The following is an 18,742-nucleotide window of genomic DNA, read 5'->3' as shown; positions in this document are numbered from 1 at the left end:
CTTGGTGCATGGGACCACACTCATCCTCCTGACCCCCACTAGCCGGGCTATAGTGCGTTTTTAAAAGTTTGTTGTGTGGAAAAGGAAAACAGAAGTAGGAAACATGATTGTTCTGATGTAAAGGTGTCACAGACGTACACATTTGTAGAGCTGGGAGATGTTTTGGAAGTGATATAGTCCTACTCTTTCATTTTTTAGATGAGAAAATCCAGGACCCGTGTGATTTAATGACTTAGGTGAGGTCACAGTTAATAGAAGTCTGGAATTGGACAATACTGTGAGTCGGATGGGATAATCGATTTATATTATTTCTGGATTCCCTGACCCAGTTTGTGGAACGTATTATTCTGTGGGTAGCAATCCGAGAAACTCACACATTCTTTACCAGTATGATATTTAAAAAACAAAGTCTTTTGCCTGGCCAGCGTGGCTCAGTGGTTGAGCATCAACCCATGAACCAGGAGGTCACAGTTGGATTACCGGTCAGGGCACATGCCTGGGTTGCTGGCTCGATCCCCAGTGTGGGGCATGCAGGAGGCAGCCTATCAACGATTCTCTCTCATCATTGATGTTTCTATCTCTTCCTTCCTTTCTGAAACCAGTAAAAACATTAAAAGAAAGGAAAGTCTTTCAAAATACCTTTCCTATGCTGATACACTGACAACGCTGCAAGATGGCCTCACATGGAGCCGAGGTGACAGGTGCCACTCCATGTAGTGAGGCATGGAGATGAGAAATGCGGCTCGTAATTCCAGGTCTACCAATTTGAACTGCAGGACCTTGACACAGAGATCATATGGCACTCAGAGACTCAGTGGTGTTACTCAAAAAGGAAAGGGTTAGACTAGATTCTCTCTGAGAGTTCTTTCCGTTCTAAATCTGGTGCTGAAATGAAGCAGTGGTCAACACTTGGCACTTGACACGATCAAGGTTTTATGGAATCGGAGACGGATGTACTAGTGTCTTACCAAACGTGTCAGCAGCTCAGCACTCAGAACTTCATGTCTCCATTCCGTACTGTATCTATTCACTAGGCTCTATTGATGCCTTTCCAGGTGATTTCTACTTCTCAGGCTTAATTTGGATATCTCTTCTCCGCTTGGAGCTTGTTCAAGGACTAGGAATACCAGGATTAGATGCATATGAACCAGTAGATTTATTATTTAGGAATCTTTGGGCCCTTCCAAATGAACAGCCCATGCACAGGTGTTATTAAAGAATAGTCTGGACGATGTGGCTCAGTGGTTGAGCGTTGACCTATGAACCAGGAGGTCGTGGTTTGATTCCCGGTCAAGGGCACATGCCCAGGTTGTGGGATCGATCCCCAATGTGGGGTGTGTAGGAGGCGGCCGATCAATGACTCTCGCTCATCATTGATGTTTCTCTCTCTTCCTCTTTGAAATAAAGGTATATTTTAAAAAAGAATAAAGAAAACTAGGTTGTTTACATTTGAAGCATGTTTTATTGGAAAGCGCTATACCTGCTCTATCGGGCAGTTTTGTTAAATTGGTGTATTTTGCCTCATTTTACATTCCATTCCATAGAGAAGTAAATCCAGAGTTTCTTAGCCATGCTCACTGCTGCTCAGGGGAAGTGTCCCGGGAGGGTAAATAGAAGGCCATCTGGGCATACTTCAATGTCATTTTACCTTGTCCTGCACTGTGGGATAAGATGACTCTTATTTGCTGATTGTGGTGATTTCCAGTAATCCACCTCTCGCCAGTCAAAGCTCCAACCGTGTCCGCAGTGCCTGCGGCCCTGACATTTCCCTGTCTTTCCTCAGGGGAGAGTTGGTCAGCCATGACACCCAAAGGACCCTCTGCAGTCCGTTTATAGGGTGCTCTTGGAAGACTGGGGGAAAAGGCACTGTGCAGCCAGCGGGGGCCATGTTTTCCTTGTTGTGGTAGGTAAATTGGTGATGGAAGATGATGTGTATTGTACCAGCTCATAGCATGCGATCTGGCACATTTTCAGTCCTTAGTAAATATGTTATTATTCTGCTTGATAACTTCGCCTCTAGGTTTATAGACCTTAGGCAGTCAGCAAACAGACTCATGTATGTTGTTAAGACTTGGCAAGATCCTCCAGAATATGAGATTAGTTTAGGGTTTTAGCACAGTGTCCTCTCTGTTGTTTAACTCGGGGAAGAGAAGCTGACCTGCTCTGTGATCAGAGTATCCCCTCGTTTTGCGGCTGAGCAAGTAGGGTCTTAATTTGTATGTGGAGGATTTTATATCTAGGAATAATTCAGGCTCCTTTTCAGAATGTGGGAGTATGGGGTGTGGACAAACTACATTATTGTCTTTTGAATTTCTTTTGCTAATTCACAAATTAGAGAAATATAATAACTTTTATTCTATAATTTATATTTTCAGTGTTAAAGATTACTATGGTATTTTTGGTGTATGCAAGTTTAGTTAATAAAATTTATTGTAACTTAAAGTACTGAAGAAGACTTTTCCTCCCAAAGAATGCCCAAATTCAGAAACAACACAGAACTTGTATTTCCAGAATGCTTTGTAAGAAAAATGTATAGAGAAAATTGTCTATACATTTTATAATTTTGAATTTTCAAATACTTTAAAAATGTTTTTATTACTATAGAGTTATGAATGAGATAAGGATATTTGTGACCTTTAATATTATTCAACTTTGTTTTAGAAATTCTAACCAGTACAAGTATCCTCCCAAAATAAATCAGGAAGAAAGAAAAATCACCATTAGTAAGTTATATGATTGACTACTTAAAAAAATAGGCCAAGGAAATGAAAATACTTATAAAAATTAAATGAAAGGGCTTATGTTTAATCCCAGTAAGAATCAAATAAATGCAACTTAAACAAAAATGAGATTTGTTTTTACCTTTCAGGTGGACACTATCCAATATAATATGAGCACATATTTATTGAATACTTATTGTGTGTTAGGTGTGATAGTAACTCACTTACTCATTAAAAATAACCCTTGCCCAGCCAGTGTTGCTCAGTGGTTGAGCGTCAACCCATGAACCAGGAGGTCACCATTTGATGCTGGGTCGGGGCCGGGTTATGGGCTCCATCCCCAGTAGGGGGCATGCAGGAGACAGCTGATCCGTGATTCTCTCTCATCATTGATGTTTTTATCTTTCCTTTCCTCTCTCGAAAATCAATCAATCAATCAATCAATCAACCTTTGAGGTAGGTATAAAGATGTAGCCTCTGCTTTACAAGAATCTGCAGAAATGTTGAGTAACTTCCCAGGGGCCATGGAGCTAGCCCATGACTGAGCCGGGAGCTGCATCCCGCTGTAGATGCAGGTTCTAGGACCCGCTCTCTCACCCACTGACCTGCCTCCAGGATGGAAAGCATTCCGTGTCAGTGAAGGTGTCTGGGAGCAACTAGCCGGCCCCCCTGCACTGAAGGTGTAGGAGGGGATGCTTCTCGCACCTCCTTTCTAAAGCTTTTGTGGTAACGCTCTTCAACACCTACGATCCAGCAAGTCCACTTCTAAGGACGTAACCAGGCAAGTGTGAGAATAAATGTATGAGCTGTGTCTACAGTATGGTTCATAGCCAGAATCTAAATGGCCCTGTGGAGGGAGATGTTTAGCTGAATTATGGCACTTCATCCATGGGAAGTCTTATGACAGTTGGAAAGGATGGTATGGAGCTCTGTGTATTAATACGAATGCCTGCACGACATTCGTTTTGTGTGAAAAAGAGCAGGTTACAAAACAGTGGGTACTCTGTGGCATGGCCTCGTCTTCCCTGTACGTCTGAGTCGCTGTGCCTGTGTTTATAGACCACAGGGCAGTGGGCTGGCATCTCTGGGTGGTGGCACTATGGCTGATAGTTATCTTCGTTATCTTTTCTCATCTCTTTTGAGATTTTATAGTGGGTGGGCATGTGTTATTTTTATAATTGGAAAAAAGCTCTAAAAGTATTTTTTCCCTTATTCTCTTAACTCTTCATTTTCCTTATTCTCTTAACTCTTCATTTTTGTGTGAAATTTGGTTGGCCAGTTTTACCCGGGGTTCACGCTGCCGGAACGCAAGGCCGTCTTTTGCCCGGAGCCCTTCACGAAGCTCCCGAGTGACGGATTCTCTGCACCGAGCTGCCCAGAGGCGAGGTGTGCCGTCATTAGGGGGCGCTGATGAGCTTTGGATGTGCCCTGACAGGCAGCGCCCACCTCGCCGGCTCAGCTCCCTGGTTTACACATGACGTTTTCCATTACCTGGTTTATTTAAAGAGAGAACTCTGTGAAGTAACTAAATGGGAGCTGTCACTGAAAATTAAAGCAGGTGAGATTTTAAAGCTGCCTTTAACATCAAGTGCCATTAATAATCAGGAATCTTGGCAAACAGTCAAAATATTTCTTTCGTGATCATATATGCAGATCCTAATTAGCAAGTTCTTTCTTTCGTAAATCTTTGATGGAAACCCTTGCAAAGCTTATGCTCCATTGCACAGCCGCCCTGGGTTTAGACTACGCTGGTATTGAAGCCTGTAGGGACTATTTATTTTTTACTTAGACGTTGAGCACACGCACTTAAAACTACTAATTTAGTGGGCTCCGTTCTTTCAGAGTCTTCTTTAGGAGTAATTAATTGCCTGACAGACCTCAGCATCAACCCCGTCAGAGACTGCCCAGCCTGTGTGGCTCAGTTGGTTGAGCATCGTCCCATGCACCAGGAGGTTGCCTGTTAGATTTCCTTTGGTTCCCAGTTGGGGCACATGCCTGGGTGTGGGCTCCATCCCCAGAAGGGGGCGTGCAGGAGGCACCCCATTAATGTTTCTCTCTCATCGCTATTTCTCTCTCTCTCTCTCTCTCCCTCCCTTCCTCTCTCCGAAATAAATAAAAACATATTAAAATAATCAGATTAACGGGGTAACGGATAAGTGCATAGAGTTTTGAGATCCCACCCCCCAAATCACAACCAGTTATATTGATTTAATTTGTTTGAAACTATTATTTAAAGCCACGGCATCTTTTTAAATTGAATAATGTAGCAGTCTAAGAAAAAAATATTTAATTTTATTTATAAAAAAATTTATGGATTTATTTATTTGAATAGATTTTAACCTATGGATTAAAATGCTTTTTCTTATAGTATATTGAATTTGGGAGCAGGAATCCAATTTCTATAAATTTAATAAGTGAGAACATAATTGGACTCATTGAAACAAATGAAATTTCTCAGCATCTTCAGAAAGAAATTGGCCATTTTACTTGCAGTCATCTAACTCTAATTGATATATGACCTAATTCAATAGGTCTGTCACTGTTTTGTAAGAATGACCTATTCTCTAGCAATCATGCCACCAGGCCTCAGACCTTACTCCATTCGTATGTTCTCGTTTGCTCCGGGGGATGGGGAGAGGAGAGACGCTAACCTGCTGTGCTCTGTGTGAGGACGTAGGGTCCGGGAGTCGGCGGGGAGCGTGGGGCACTGAGAGCCGGTGTGTGCACGTCAGTGCCTTCGGGGGGAGGGGGCTGGTGCTGCAGGCAGGGTCCCCCACGTGGCACCCCAGTCTCTGTCTTCCCCGTTTCTGGGATAAGAAGCCATCACCGTCTTCCTGTAGCACAAACTCAAAGCCACGGCCTGTGACTCAGCACTGACACTGGAACTGCTCCTCTGGCTTACTGCGGGCTTTCTCTTCTTCTTTCTGAAAATATGTTTTTATTGATTTCAGAGAGAGGAAGGGAGAGGGCGAGAGAGAGAGAAACATGGACGAGAGAGAAATATCAACTGGGGATTTAGCACGCAACCCGGGCCTGTGCCCTGACTGGGAATCGGACGGTGACCTCCTGGTTCATAGGTTGACCCTCAACCGCAGGGTTTCTAGGCACAAGTGTCCATGTGCCTGCTCAGGGGATCTCTGGAATATGTATTGGGTGTCCTTTAAAGATGGGTGGGTGCGAAGAGACCGGCACGGGGGAGGCGATGTTGGCCGAGTCTCCCTCTGGAAGGGCTCCCAGCAGGAAGCCACGCTCTCGGCCTCTGTGCCACCTGCTCTGTCCGCGGCAGAGCCCCGGAGCCTGTCCCGAAAGGGACATCGCGGCTTCTCAGCACCACGACGGGCTCGTCAAGTTGACCGATAATAACAAACCTGTGGCTCCTAACAAGTTAGTAGGCGATGACTTCCTGGGTCTGTAAAGCTCCAGGCGGTGGACCAGGAACGAGAAGGGGAAGGCGGGAGGAGGAAGGCGAGGCCGGTGACCTGGGACTCGGCTGTGGGGCGGGATGTGCTCGGCACCTGCATGGAAGGCACTGGCTTTAAACCCTGTAGAGAGATGATGTCATTGTTCCCCAGTTCTGTGGGAAACCCTGGGTACCACGCGATGGGGCCTTGTTATGGAAGCCAGGAGACGCTCTGGCATACGGGAGGGCGGCAGGCTGTAAAGGCGTCCGTGTGGGCTCAGCTTGCCACCCATCAGCTCGGCGCCTCTGTCTGGAAGTCAGATCTAGAATGAGCATTTCCATCACAGGGTAGCTGTAGAGGTAACGTGGGGGTGAGGGTGGGGCAGGAGAGGCCAGAAAAGCAGGCCTATGAAAGGCAATCAAATTTCATAGAAAATAGGGTGGAAAGGGTTTGATGGTTGACAAAAGTTGGAATCATGAGAATCAGTTTATCTCACAATAAAATGTAGATGATAATCACAAATATGGCTTACTTCTTAGAAGGAAACAGAAGAAGTGATGTGTTGAAATTTTTAGAGGGTTGGGGGGGTGTTAATTTTTTCAAGAAAAAGGTATGATAACACGTATTGGTCTTTGTCTTTCTCACCACAATCATGCGAGTCCTATTACAAACCCTACACTGGGGTCTATCCCTTCCCACGGCCCCTCTAATCCTGTAACATTCAGACTGCTCTTCCCTTTCTTGTCCTTCAGCTGTCAACTCTTCTGACCCTGCCAGACCCTCGTTCATCCGTGGCTTGGCATGCGATTCAAGTCATTTTCCAAAATCCCTCTCATTGACTTTTCTGAATTCCTGATCTTTTGTTAGTTCATGCAGCTCCTCTTTGCAATCCGTTCATTGTTGGACTGTCGGGATTCCGCGAGCGGCCGACTGACGCACCGGGCCGTGACTGGCAGGCGTCAGCTGTCACTGCGTGGGAGGAATGGTGGAATGGGGACCCATTGAAAAAGTCTTCAGTTCACTGTTTTGTGTTTCTCTTTTTCCTTTCTTCTTCCGCTCCTCAATTGAGTGGAGGTGGATAATGACTCTGTTGCTAAAAAGGACCTCTTCTTGGTCAAAAGTGTTTGGAAACGGCAGTGCTATGAAAAGGCAAGTAGCCCTCTGGGGAAGGCTTTCAGACCTGTTTATCCTAATGCTTGTGTGGAGATTAACCTCGGTGTCATCGATAAGGGGGGTCATGCTACTGAAAGAACTGGGGCTCTGCTGGGGGGGGCGGGTGCTTGCTCGCACCTGCATTTACGACATGGACTTGAAACCCTGAAGAGAGATGATTTCATCTTTCCTTAACCCACATTTTGCATGTTGATGTTCAGTTAATTTTTTGGTTCTTCTGGATGATTCTCTGTGGGAATCTCTGGAATTGTGTGACTTTTTCATTAGTATTTAAATTTTCATTTTTTAAGCCTTAAGACTGTCAGTTCCTTGGGAATGGAGTCTTTCCTGTCACAGCCTGGAGGTGGAGCAGTGCCTGGCACATAGTAGGCATTGAGAACTATTTGTATGAGCATCAGGTATGCTTAGCACGCTGTGTTTATGACTTACACGGGACGCCCCTCTCTAACATGATTATTTCTTACTAGAGGCCCGTCGCATGAAGAGATTCGTGCAATAGGCCTTCCTTCCCTTGGCTTCCAGCACCGGTTTTCCTCTGGCACCTGGGACCCAGGCCTTCGCTCCGGCCAGCGGCCAGAGTCTGCTGTCTTCCTCTTCGCTGTTTCGCTGCAGACTCCAGCTGGAGTCTGCCGTCTTCGTCTTCGCTGCAGACTCTGGAGTCTGCAGTCTTTGTCTTCGCTGTGCCTGAGTGCCGCTCCTGTAGATCCCTTCGCCCCCGCCCTCCCTCTCATAGCAGGCGTCCTGTCCCGCCCGGCCACCACGCCTGGAGCAGCTGGGAGGCCGCCATCTTTGTCCTTCTAATTTTCATATTCCCTCCTGATTGGCTGGTGGGCGTGGTGGAGTGATGGTCAATTTGCATGTTTCTCTTTTATTAGTGTAGATTGTTTGATTTCATCCCTTACCCCTTTTCCTATTCTACTGTGACTTCTGTTGACCTCTGTAATCATGGCGAGCATCAGTTGGTAATCTCAGACTCTGAAATTTCACCGGTGTGTTTGCAGCTTCTGCCCACAGCCATTGCCTTGTACCAGTGAAAGGACTTCAGGTAGAAATCTTACTGTGGTGGCAAATCACTTGTGATGCTAAAATCAATAATTCATCACTCAATTGAATGGACATTGTTCCAGGTGCTCTGCCGAGAAAATCATCTCAGTACAGTTGCCAACTAGAGCGAACATCAGCTCGTCATTTCCAACTCTCCATGAAGCGTACACTCAAGTGGTGAGAGACACTGGGTGTTAGAGCATGAAAAGTTCCGTGGACGAGAAGTAAAGCAGGGAAAGGGGTAGGTCGTGTTGGGGCCATTGGAATTTTACGTAGGATGACTGGGGAAGGTCCTGCCGAGAGGGTGGCATTTGGTCAAAATGTGAAGGGGTAACCGAGTGAGCCATGTGGACATTGAAGAGAAGCTCTTCGGCGGCAGGGGAAATCGCAGGTGCAAAGGCCCTGAGGTTGGTGTGGCTGGTGCCTCCTAGGTGCAGCAGTGGGACCAGGGTAGTGGCAGAGGAGGCCAGAGAGGACCAGGGGCCAGATCACGTGGGCCTTGTAGGCCGTTGTGAGGGTTTTGTCTTTGACTCTGGGGTAGGGGTGGCCACTGGAGGGTTTTGGGGAGAGAGTAGATGGTCTGACTGACATGGGAAGAGAATCACTCTGGTTGCCGTGTTGAGAATATGCAGCAAGAAATCAAGGATGGAAGCGGGAAGGAGGCAGTTATCTATCCGGAGGACAGATGGTAGCGGTTCGGGCCGGAGTGAGGTCAGTGAAAGAGAATTCCTATCTTTCTTTACTTTTTAGTTGGATTCTTTCTTTGGCCTGGCATTCAGGCCATATGTCCAGGGTCTTCTCGTATTTTCCAAGCCCAGCTCCATTTCCTCACTAGGCCTGCCGTAAACTCTGTAGCCCCCGTTGACCGCTTCCTGTCGTGAGCACTTACTGACTTGTGTACTTACGTCTTATAGTATCGAAGGCAATTGCTTGTTCTCAGTGTCTTTGCTGTAGGCTGATTTTTATTTCTTTCTATACTGTAGCAAGGGCCATTTTATTTTACTTTATCTTATTGTTGACAGATTTGCAGATGTCTCCCATTCCTCCCCCGCTTACCCCTCCTCTGCCCAGCACGCCTCCCTCCCAGGTCTTCACTTCCCTATTGCCTGTGTCCGTGGGCTATGCACATAAGTAGATACATTCTTTGGGGCATCTCTCCTCGTCCCCCCAGCCCTACATGGAGATATGTCCGTCTCTTCCATGCTTTGGGTCTTATCTTGTTGGTCAATTCGTTTTGTTCATTAGATCCCACAAATTAGTGAGATCATGTGGTACAACGATTGAAATTTCTTTTGAGAGCCAAATTTTTTAAACTTAAACTTCTTCTAACGCCGCTTCTTCAAAATAGACTCGCCCAGGCCGTGGTATTTTGTGGAAGAGCCACACTCAAGGGGCCAAAGAGCCGCATGTGGCTCGCGAGCCGCAGTTTGCCGACCACTGGTCTAGACGTAGGACGTGAACTTGGCTTGGTGCTGCTGTGGCAGTGGGAACGGAAAGGGAGGAGCGTGCAGGTTTAAAGATGTCTTCTGTGGGTATAGAGTACAGGCTCCAATCACGAGTGTTTAGATAGGTGTGAGCGCTGGTGTTTTATGGAATAAACAATTGTATTTAAACGCAGTTGGTTATCTTTTCTAGCAGCTTTCGACACTCAGTAACTAGAAGCTTATGTTTTGTGGTTTCTCTTTGCAAGGAACACTTTCCCACACAAATGTGCTTCAACCCACACAAAATAATGCAGAATTCTGAAATAGCTGAATGCCTTAGACCAGTGGTCGGCAAACTGCGGCTCGCGAGCCACATGCGGCTCGCGAGCCGCGGTTTACCGCTCTGTTGACTAATGAGTTTGCCAACCACTGCCTTAGACCAACTATTGGCAATTATCTGCAGCTTTACTGAAGATAATGCTTTGGGATGTGTTCATGCAAAAGAAAAAAGACATTGTTCCCCCTAAGGATATAGAGGGAGTAAAAGTTTAATGTCTTTCAGAAGAGATGACTCTAAAATGAATTGATTCCATTTCCCTCACATAACTGGTAATACTTATGAATAGACAAGCAAACCACCCACAGGACTGGATATAAAAACAAAGAATCTTTCTCTTTTTATTAACACCTGGATAGACCATGACATTTCCTCTGTACTTACTGAAAAATAGGTGGAATTTTAACAAGGTCTTGAAAATATAGGAAGCTTTGGATTCCATTTTCCTAATGTGACATGATGTTTACAAATGATTCTTGAGATGAAGTTTTGCTCTTCTTGTTTTAATAGCATTTAAAAAGTATAGATCGATGTTTTAAAAAACTGGTGTCTATGCCAATGACTATCATTCCATTAAGGGACTTCTGATAATCTGTCCTCCACTATGGAGATAAATGAGTAAGGTGATGCCTTCGTTTTTCCCACACTCACTATCCTATATTCTTTTTTAAAGTTTTTAAACTGTATTTTTTATTGTTGATAGTATTACTGATATCTCCCATTCCCCACCCAGCCCCAGCCCCTCCCCACCCTCCTCGTTATCCTATATTCTTATTTAATGATCTGTCCTTTGGACGCTGACATTTTGTTAGTGAGTTGTTGTTTTTTCATTTTCCTTTATTTTTGTGCAGCGTTCATTTCCTCTTCTTCTAGGAACAGCTCACTTCCTTTTGAGGCACCACTTCTCGCCCACCGCCTTCGGTGTCTGTAGAATTGTTGCGGATCATCAGGCATCATTTGATAAAATTGCGGGGAGAAGAGCCTTTTCTCAAAGGGCAGCGGCCTGGAGGGAAAATTGCGCTTTTTCTGACACTTCCCACCTGGAGGAAGAAGTGAGGGCGGCCTCCTCGCGGCCTCCTCAGCCCGGGCTCCCTGTGGGATGCCCCGAAGGCACGGCATTCGCTGGCAGGTTGTCTCCGAGAGATTCTTCTGGCCTCACCGGCTTTACCAGCACCCTCTTGCCGGGCAAGCTCAGCACGGGTTACGGTTATGTGTGACGCACACCGAGGAATGACTGCTTCCTCTGAGCAGTGGACACAGGGGAAGCCCACTGTGGAGGGTCCGTGGTTGACAGTTTGGGAATGGATTTCTTTGTCTCAGATGCCAGCTGGCATTGATGGGTCTCCGTTTTCCTAGATCTCTCCCATCCCTCCCTTCTGCAGGCTAATGGTCTTCAGTGTCTTTTGACATCAAAATAGATTTTCCCCCTTTGTTTCTCTCATGTATGTAGTAAAACACACATGGAGTTTGAAGCGGAGTGTAGTTGAACAAGGTTGTGTGTGTGTGTGTGTGTGTGTGTGTGTGTATGTGTGGTGTTTTTGGAATTTGAAGGGTGAAACAGGATGTTAATTATTATTATTGGTTTTATTTATCAACTAGAGGCCTGGTGCATGAAATTTGTGCATGGGAGGGGGAGTCCCCTTAGCCCAGCCTGCACCCTCTCCAATCCGGGACCCCTTGCAGTCGGACATCCCTCTCACAATCCTAGACCCCTGGCTCCTAATTGCTCACCTGCCTGCCTGCCTGGTCGCCCCCAACTGCCCCCCTCTGCTGGCCTGGTCGCCCCTAACTGCCCCCCCGCCCCCGCTTGCCTTGTCGCCCCTCACTGCCCCCCCCTGCCAGCCTAATTGCTGCCAACTGCCCCCCCTTGCCAGCCTGGTCGCCCCCAACTGCACCTTCCCCCACAGGCCTGGTCACCTCTTACTGCCCCCCCCTGCCGGCCTGGTTGCCCCCAACTGCCCCCCTCTGCCGGCCTGGTCACCCCTAACTGCTGCCCCCTGCTGGCCTGATTGCCCCAAACTGCCCCCCCTGCTGGCCTAGTCGCCCCCAACTACACCCCCCCCACCGGCCTGGTTGCCCCACACAGCCTGCTTGGTTCAGTCGTTTGGTCGTCACTCATTAACCCCCCTGCTAGCCTGGTCGTAGGCAGCCATCTTGTGAGGGCGTGAGGGTCAATTTGCATATTACCTCTTTATTATATAGGATGCCCAGCATAGGTTAAGATTCTGGGGTGCGTTTCCAGTCTGTAAAAATCACTTGATCACGAATGTGTTCCCTTCAGGGGAGGTTTAGTGAATGGACATTGACCTCCAAATGCTTTAGCGGAAGTATTTTAAGTGAAAACACTTGCTTCGTGTCTTTGTCATCTGCTACTGCCTGTGTCTTCTAAACAGAAGCTGCTGCTTTGGACGCGGAGTTGTTTACTCAGGTGTTTTGCAGTTTGCTTAGTAATGCATCTCTCCTGACCTCGGGAAGAAAAGGGGCGGCATGCTCCGTGTTGTTGAGGCCGGTGTCTGTGCTGGGGGGGAGCAGCGCAGTGCAGACCTCATCGCGATTAGGGGAGGGTTTTGGGGAAGAGCTGCCTGCTGGGACATTGTGTCCGTTGGGAAGGGACAGAGAGCACAGAGGGTGCCACGGGGGTGGGGAGGGGGTTATCTAAGAGCTTTAAAGAACTGCTTTCCCTTTAACAGAGATGGTGGGGACGACTCAGTTTTCCTTAGTACGTGGTTTATCTTCTGAGCTTTTCAGAAGAGCATGGATAATATTCTGAAGAAAATTTGCCTTTCTCATTGCAGAAGGCCTAGGTCTGAAGCCAAGAAGCCCATCAGGAATTTTTAGATTCCAGTAGGAAAAAATGAAGAAAAGCAGCCATGCTGGTTGTTTGAGCGGCGCTAGTTTTTTCATATGCGAACATTGCATTGACTAAGGTAGTTCTAGGCTACAATTTTGAACTATAAAATGTAGAGTGGTTTGATTTTCTTTTTCATTTTTATGAGACTTTGCAAATTCACTTTTGCATGGTGTTGGGCATTACCTTTCCTATGACGGAAAAATTAAATTTTGCAAAGCAGGTTTGGTAATAGCCGCTCACTATAGTCTAAGCATTCTGATTTTATTTATTTTCTGTTGATCTAAGTTGTGTAAAGGAAAACATCCTAATGATGTTTTTAAACACTGACCTAATAAGCCTTTTAGAGATTCATTGGCAGGGCCAATTTTAATTAGTAAATACTGAGGCTGTTATGAAGCAGAAACTTACATTTGAATATTTGTTTTATCCCTGGCCTCACAATAACCAGGAACTCGCGCCCACCCTCACGGGAGTGTTTGGGACATAGTTACTGGGATGTATTGCATTGACTGCAAACTCACCCAACATGGTCTTAACTCTTCTCAGCCTTACCAACGTCTCTGGAATTCTATTGTCACTTAGATGGGAAATCCAGAATTTAGTCCTAATTTCTTTTTCACTTTTACCCCCTGTATTCCATCTGTTGCCAAGTCTTTGGGCACTTTTTTTTTTTTTTAATTTTGCTGATTGCTATATTCCCTTTTTGTGTAGCTAAAGTCCATTCTTCAGCATTCAGTGCCGGATGCCTTAACGAACTAATTAGCTGCTAATTGGCTCCCCACCTCTGCTTTCCTCCTCTGACCATCAGCCCTACTATGTGCTCAGATCAAGATTCCCAGGCATAAGCTTCCTAGTGGACTCCTCTGCTCTAGACCCTGGTGGGGGGGTCTGTGCCCATTACCTTTGGTGAGGTTCCCACTGACTGACTCCCCGTTCTGTGCCGCAGACCCCCCCCCCTCCTCCCTTCTCTCTCTAACCTCGCACCTCACCATGTGCAGTCACCAATTTGGGAGAGGTGGGCTGTTTGGAAGTCGGATTTGCATTTTTAGGTAGAAACCGTTCTTTATCTGCTGGGGTTGAGTCACGAGTTGTAACTCAGAGGCCCGCGGGTCCTGATGTAGCGGATGCCTGAGCTCTGGGAGCCGGAAGCCACGTTGACTAGGGCGGCTCTGTGGGGGTGGGCTGCTTTTCTCCTTTTCCTGAAGCCTGGGGTCAGCCAGCACGAGGGAGAGCTGATAGTGATTTTTCGTGTGTAAAGAGGGTCTTTATTTTTAATTGCTTCCTTTTTAAAAAAATTAAATTTATTGGGGTGTCTTTAGCATTTAATGTCTGTTAGCTGTTTTTCAAGACCGAGTATTACTCTTCAGAGTCTCTAGGCCAGAGAGAGCTATTCCAAACTAAATAAGGCATTAATTCAGTGATTATAATATCTTCCTATTAAAATAACAGTAGTTGCTTTTAAAAATTTTTTAGAGGATTATGATAGGCATACAGTATTAGTTTCAGGTGTATCACATAGCGATTCAACATTTATGTACCTTACATAGAGATCACAAGAAGTCCAGTAACCATGCTGCCGCCCGTAGTTGTGATGGTGGTACTGACTGTATTCCCTATCAGCAACAGTGGCTTTTCATTGAACCCGCACTTAGGATTTTTCTCTCCTCACAGTGGTCTTGCATGGCACATCAACGTTACCTCCATTCCGTAGGCGAATCTCTCCAGGCAGGGTGGAATGTAAATATATGAAGCGATGGATTTATAAACTCAGGACTTACCAATAACTTGTGTATGGATCTCTTTCGCTTGTCAGTTTATTTTGTTCATTAGGTTCCACATATAAGTAAGATGAAACAGATCCGGAGACATGGAAGCATGGAGCAGACTGACGAACCTCAGAGGGAAGGGGGGCCGGGATGGGGATGGGTGGGAAGACATTAACCAAAGAACTTCCATGCATGTATGCATCACCCCTGGACACAGACTCTAGTGCAGTGAAGGCCTGGGGAGCGGGAATGGCGGGGTGGGGTGGCCGGGGTCATTGGGGGGAAAAAGGGGAACATCTGTAAAACTTCCGACAATAAAGATAAGTTAAATGAACAAATACATAACTTGTACATACTTGCGAATGTCTTAGAAAGAGTAAGTGCCGTGTGTGTGTGTGTGTGTGTGTGTGTGTATGGCGGGTGCTGTCGTTTTCACTCTGACAGCCTCTGTGGTTACGGGCGGGGCTCCTGAGAAAGACCTGAGTGAGTGACATTCCCATGTGATGGAAACCAGCAAGTGAACTTGTCCTCAGTGGTCTGTTTCACCCGTTCGCAGGTGCCACATTTTTCTGTCCTGCTGTTTTGAAATGTAATAGCAGCAGCACATACTTATGTGATGGGGGGTGGGGGGTGGGGGTGGAGGAGGAGGATGCCGTTCCTGAGGGAGAAAGGACACACCTACAGGGATGGCTGGGGAACCCCTGCCTCCTGACCTGCTGGGCGGAGCTGGGCCGAGGGCCTCGCCATCCTCTGACCTCAGCTGTCTGTCTCTGACGCCATCGTTGACAGCGGAGTCCGGGCTTAGTTCTGGCAGCCGGGGATTAGTGCAGGGCCGCGCCCTCGCCCAAGGCTTTCTGTCGGGGAGCTCAGCCCGATTCCCGTGCTGCGGCCTGACGCTGTGTGCCTGTCTGTCTGTCTGTCCCCAGCTGTGCAGGACGCCACCCTCGGAGCGGCGGGCGGCATGGCCGGCTCGGCCCGGGAGCACCTGCTCTTCGTGCGGCGGCGGAACCCCCAGATGCGCTACACGCTGAGCCCCGAGAACCTGCAGAGCCTCGCCCAGGGCTCCAGGCCCGAGAACATGGCCCTGCAGCGGGCCAACAGCGACACGGACCTGGTGACCTCCGAGAGCCGCTCCAGCCTGACAGCCAGCATGTACGAGTACACGCTGGGCCGCGCCCAGAACCTCATCCTCTTCTGGGACATCAAGGAGGAGGTGGACCCCAGCGACTGGATCGGCCTGTACCACATCGGTGAGTCGCGCTCCGCGGCGACACTGTGCTTTTCTGTGTTTGCTCCTGTAAACCACTCACACAGGGAAACCCTCCAGGACAGCAGGGCCTGGCAGGTCTGCCTTCCCGGCCGGGAGGAGGAGAGACAGCAGCGGAAATACCTTCGCTGGTAGGAATTCTGTGGTCACATCTCTCTCCTAGTTAAATCCCCAGATCTGCAGGTTGTACAGTTCTTTCCTGTTTAAAACTTCATGTCACCCTGGAGGGATACTTCCACTTTGGAAAGAGGTGGCTATCATTTGTGGGTATTTTTAAACGGACGGAGAAGACAATCTAGAGCTCGGTATAACTGATCTGAAGAACGGCTCTGTGTTTTCTGAAGGTTGCATCTCATTAAGAACAACGTGCAGCCTAAAGCATTACTTCAGAATTCCTTGATGTGTCCCCGGTCAATCAGGTGAAGAGTGTCCTATTCTTCTAACATATGAGTTAGAAATAGGTTGCTCTTTGTTTTCATAAACGTGTCCCCGCTCTCTTCAGCTCATTTGTATTCATAGGGAGGTGAGTGATGAATAGTGTGTCCCAGAACATATAAAGTGTGCTTATTGGAAAGCAAAGGTCAAAACTTTCTCACCAGCCGGATAGGAAATCTAAACCAAACTTGACAATGAAATCTAACATTCCCCAACGTTGGCGAACGTGTTCATGGAATGAAGGGAATAATAATAATAAAAAATTAACATTAGTTATTTTATTAGAAAGACGTCATTGCTTTCCATGTAGATTATAAACCAAGCATTTTTGGGGGGTTTTGTAATAAATAAATTAGCGGGGGAAGACCTGTTTGTGGCCGTGCTTCTTGGCCAGGGGCGATTTTGCTCCTGGAGGACATTGGGCGATGTCTGGACTCGTTTCTGGTGGGTACAGCTGGTGGGGGGTGGGGGGGAGACCAGGGATGCTGCCCAGTCTCCTCAGATGCGGAGGATAGCCCCTCACAACAGACTTACCTGTCCCCAAGTGTCAGCTGTGCCCCTGTTGGGAAACCCCGTTTGAGGCAAAGTGACAGACATCCTTGTTGAAATTGTGTTCGTGTTAAGTCCGCTGTGCTTTATGTGTCTCCGGGACCAGGAATTTTAAAGTAATTCGTTGGTATTTACTTTTGTACCTCTAAATGTTTAATCATGCCGGATAGCAAGAAATCTCAAACAACAAAAACCATCAGTGCATTTTTCTTTTTTCTCTCTCTCTTATGACAACAGTAGGGGCGAAGTCTTCAGTGCCCAGCGTTTTTCCCAAGTGCGTTTAAATACACTTTCAAAGTGAGGCGGTTCCATGATGGAAACATTACATTTTCATTTATGGTACCTGTTAGGTTCACAAAATATTTTACTTTTTGGCAGTAACTCTTTTGGCTTTTAGTAAATTCACCCTTTTGGATTTTATAAACTTTTTTCTTTTTTACTTTTCTCATAATGCTTTTTCCTTCCCTCTGATTTTAGATTTCGCAGTGCTTACTATGGGACTACAAAGAGCAGACTGTGTTTTCTTAAGTGCTTTTTATGTGATACTAGAGGCCCGGTGCATGAAATTTGTGCACTTGGCGGGGGTGGGGGTCCCTCAGCCCAGCCTGTGCCCTCTCACAGTCCAGGAGCCCCACGATGGATCGTCCCCAAAGAGGGAGGCCCCGCCCACCCGCCACAGCCCGCTGGTCGGTGGCCTGGGCCTCCCTCTGCAGGGTGATCATGGGGCGACTGCCAGGCCCCCGACCAATCACATCGCACACGCCTTGGCTGGTCTGGCACCAGTGGGTGTCATAGTGTGGTCGTCTGGACGGTTGTCTGCTGTTTGGTCGTTTGGTCGATTTGCATGTTACGCTTTTATTATTATAGATTGCGTTGGGACATAATCAGTTTTATTTTTTATATGGGATGATCTTTTTATATGGGATGATTTTTCGTGGGTGTGAATGACAATCTGTGAGATGCTGGAATCACTTCAGACATTGACTCCTGTTACTCCAGACTTCCTCCCGCCTTCCTCTGTGTTTCCCCACCCCACTTGTTATATTTCTCGATCTAGATTAATTCCAGAAGGAACTAAAGAATTCATTTCATCTCTGAGTGACCAGAGCCACAACATCTTTGTGTTCTTATGTATAATTTTCTAGAGGCAGAAATAGAGTCAAAGTTTTAAATCTGGAGTTAATCTAAGGATTGAGCTCAGAAAGTAGAATTGGGACATAAATCTCTTTTTTTTTTTTTTTAAAAAAAATACGCTTTTATTGATTTTAGAGAGAGAGGAAGGGAGAGGGATAGAGAGATAGAAACATTGATGAGACAATCATCCATCTGCTGCCTCCTGCATGCCCCCAACTGGGGATCGAGCCCGAAACCCAGGCATGTGTCCTGACCGGGAATCGAACCAGCAACCTTTTGGTGCACAGGATGACACCCAACAAACTGAGCCACCAGCCAGGGCAGGATGTAATATCTTAAGTTGTCTCCATGTGGCAACCGTACGGCATCCATCAAGAGGAACACAAGCTAAGGATGACATAAAGAAAGTTAGAAAGAGCTTGGGCTGGTGCTGCAGAGTTCTTGGTGTCTGCTCGAAAGTCTTCCCCTCTTTGTGTACGTGATGATTCGTGAGGCTTTCTCATCCCAGCAGTTACTCCTGCCTGAGCTGCTGGGGTGGCTGGACGGGAAGACGAGGAAGGGCGAAGGGGATATGCCACTTGCTTTCAGAGGCAGGGCGGGGAGTGAGTGGGCTACCTTGGTAGTTGCTACTTCGGGGAGAG

The 18,742-nt window shown here is 47.0% G+C and overlaps 1 protein-coding gene across 2 annotated transcripts in view; it reads left to right on the top strand.

The window, feature by feature from the left end:
• HECW2 (HECT, C2 and WW domain containing E3 ubiquitin protein ligase 2) overlaps positions 1–18,742 on the top strand; it is a 260,292-nt gene that overhangs the window by 66,298 nt on the left and 175,252 nt on the right. For both annotated transcript variants that reach the window (XR_013814098.1, XM_079782596.1), the window contains exon 2: positions 15,643–15,966. Coding sequence is in view for 1 of the 2 variants with exons in the window: in XM_079782596.1 (XP_079638722.1) it covers positions 15,678–15,966 (289 nt within the window). In the remaining variant the exon portion in view is untranslated. The remainder of the gene's footprint in view (positions 1–15,642; positions 15,967–18,742) is intronic.

Source organism: Cnephaeus nilssonii (assembly GCF_951640355.1).
Source record: "Cnephaeus nilssonii genome assembly, chromosome: 10".
Lineage (NCBI taxonomy): Eukaryota > Metazoa > Chordata > Mammalia > Chiroptera > Vespertilionidae > Cnephaeus > Cnephaeus nilssonii.
Note: the sequence above shows the minus strand (reverse complement) of the source record. Positions and strands in the feature narration are given on the sequence as shown.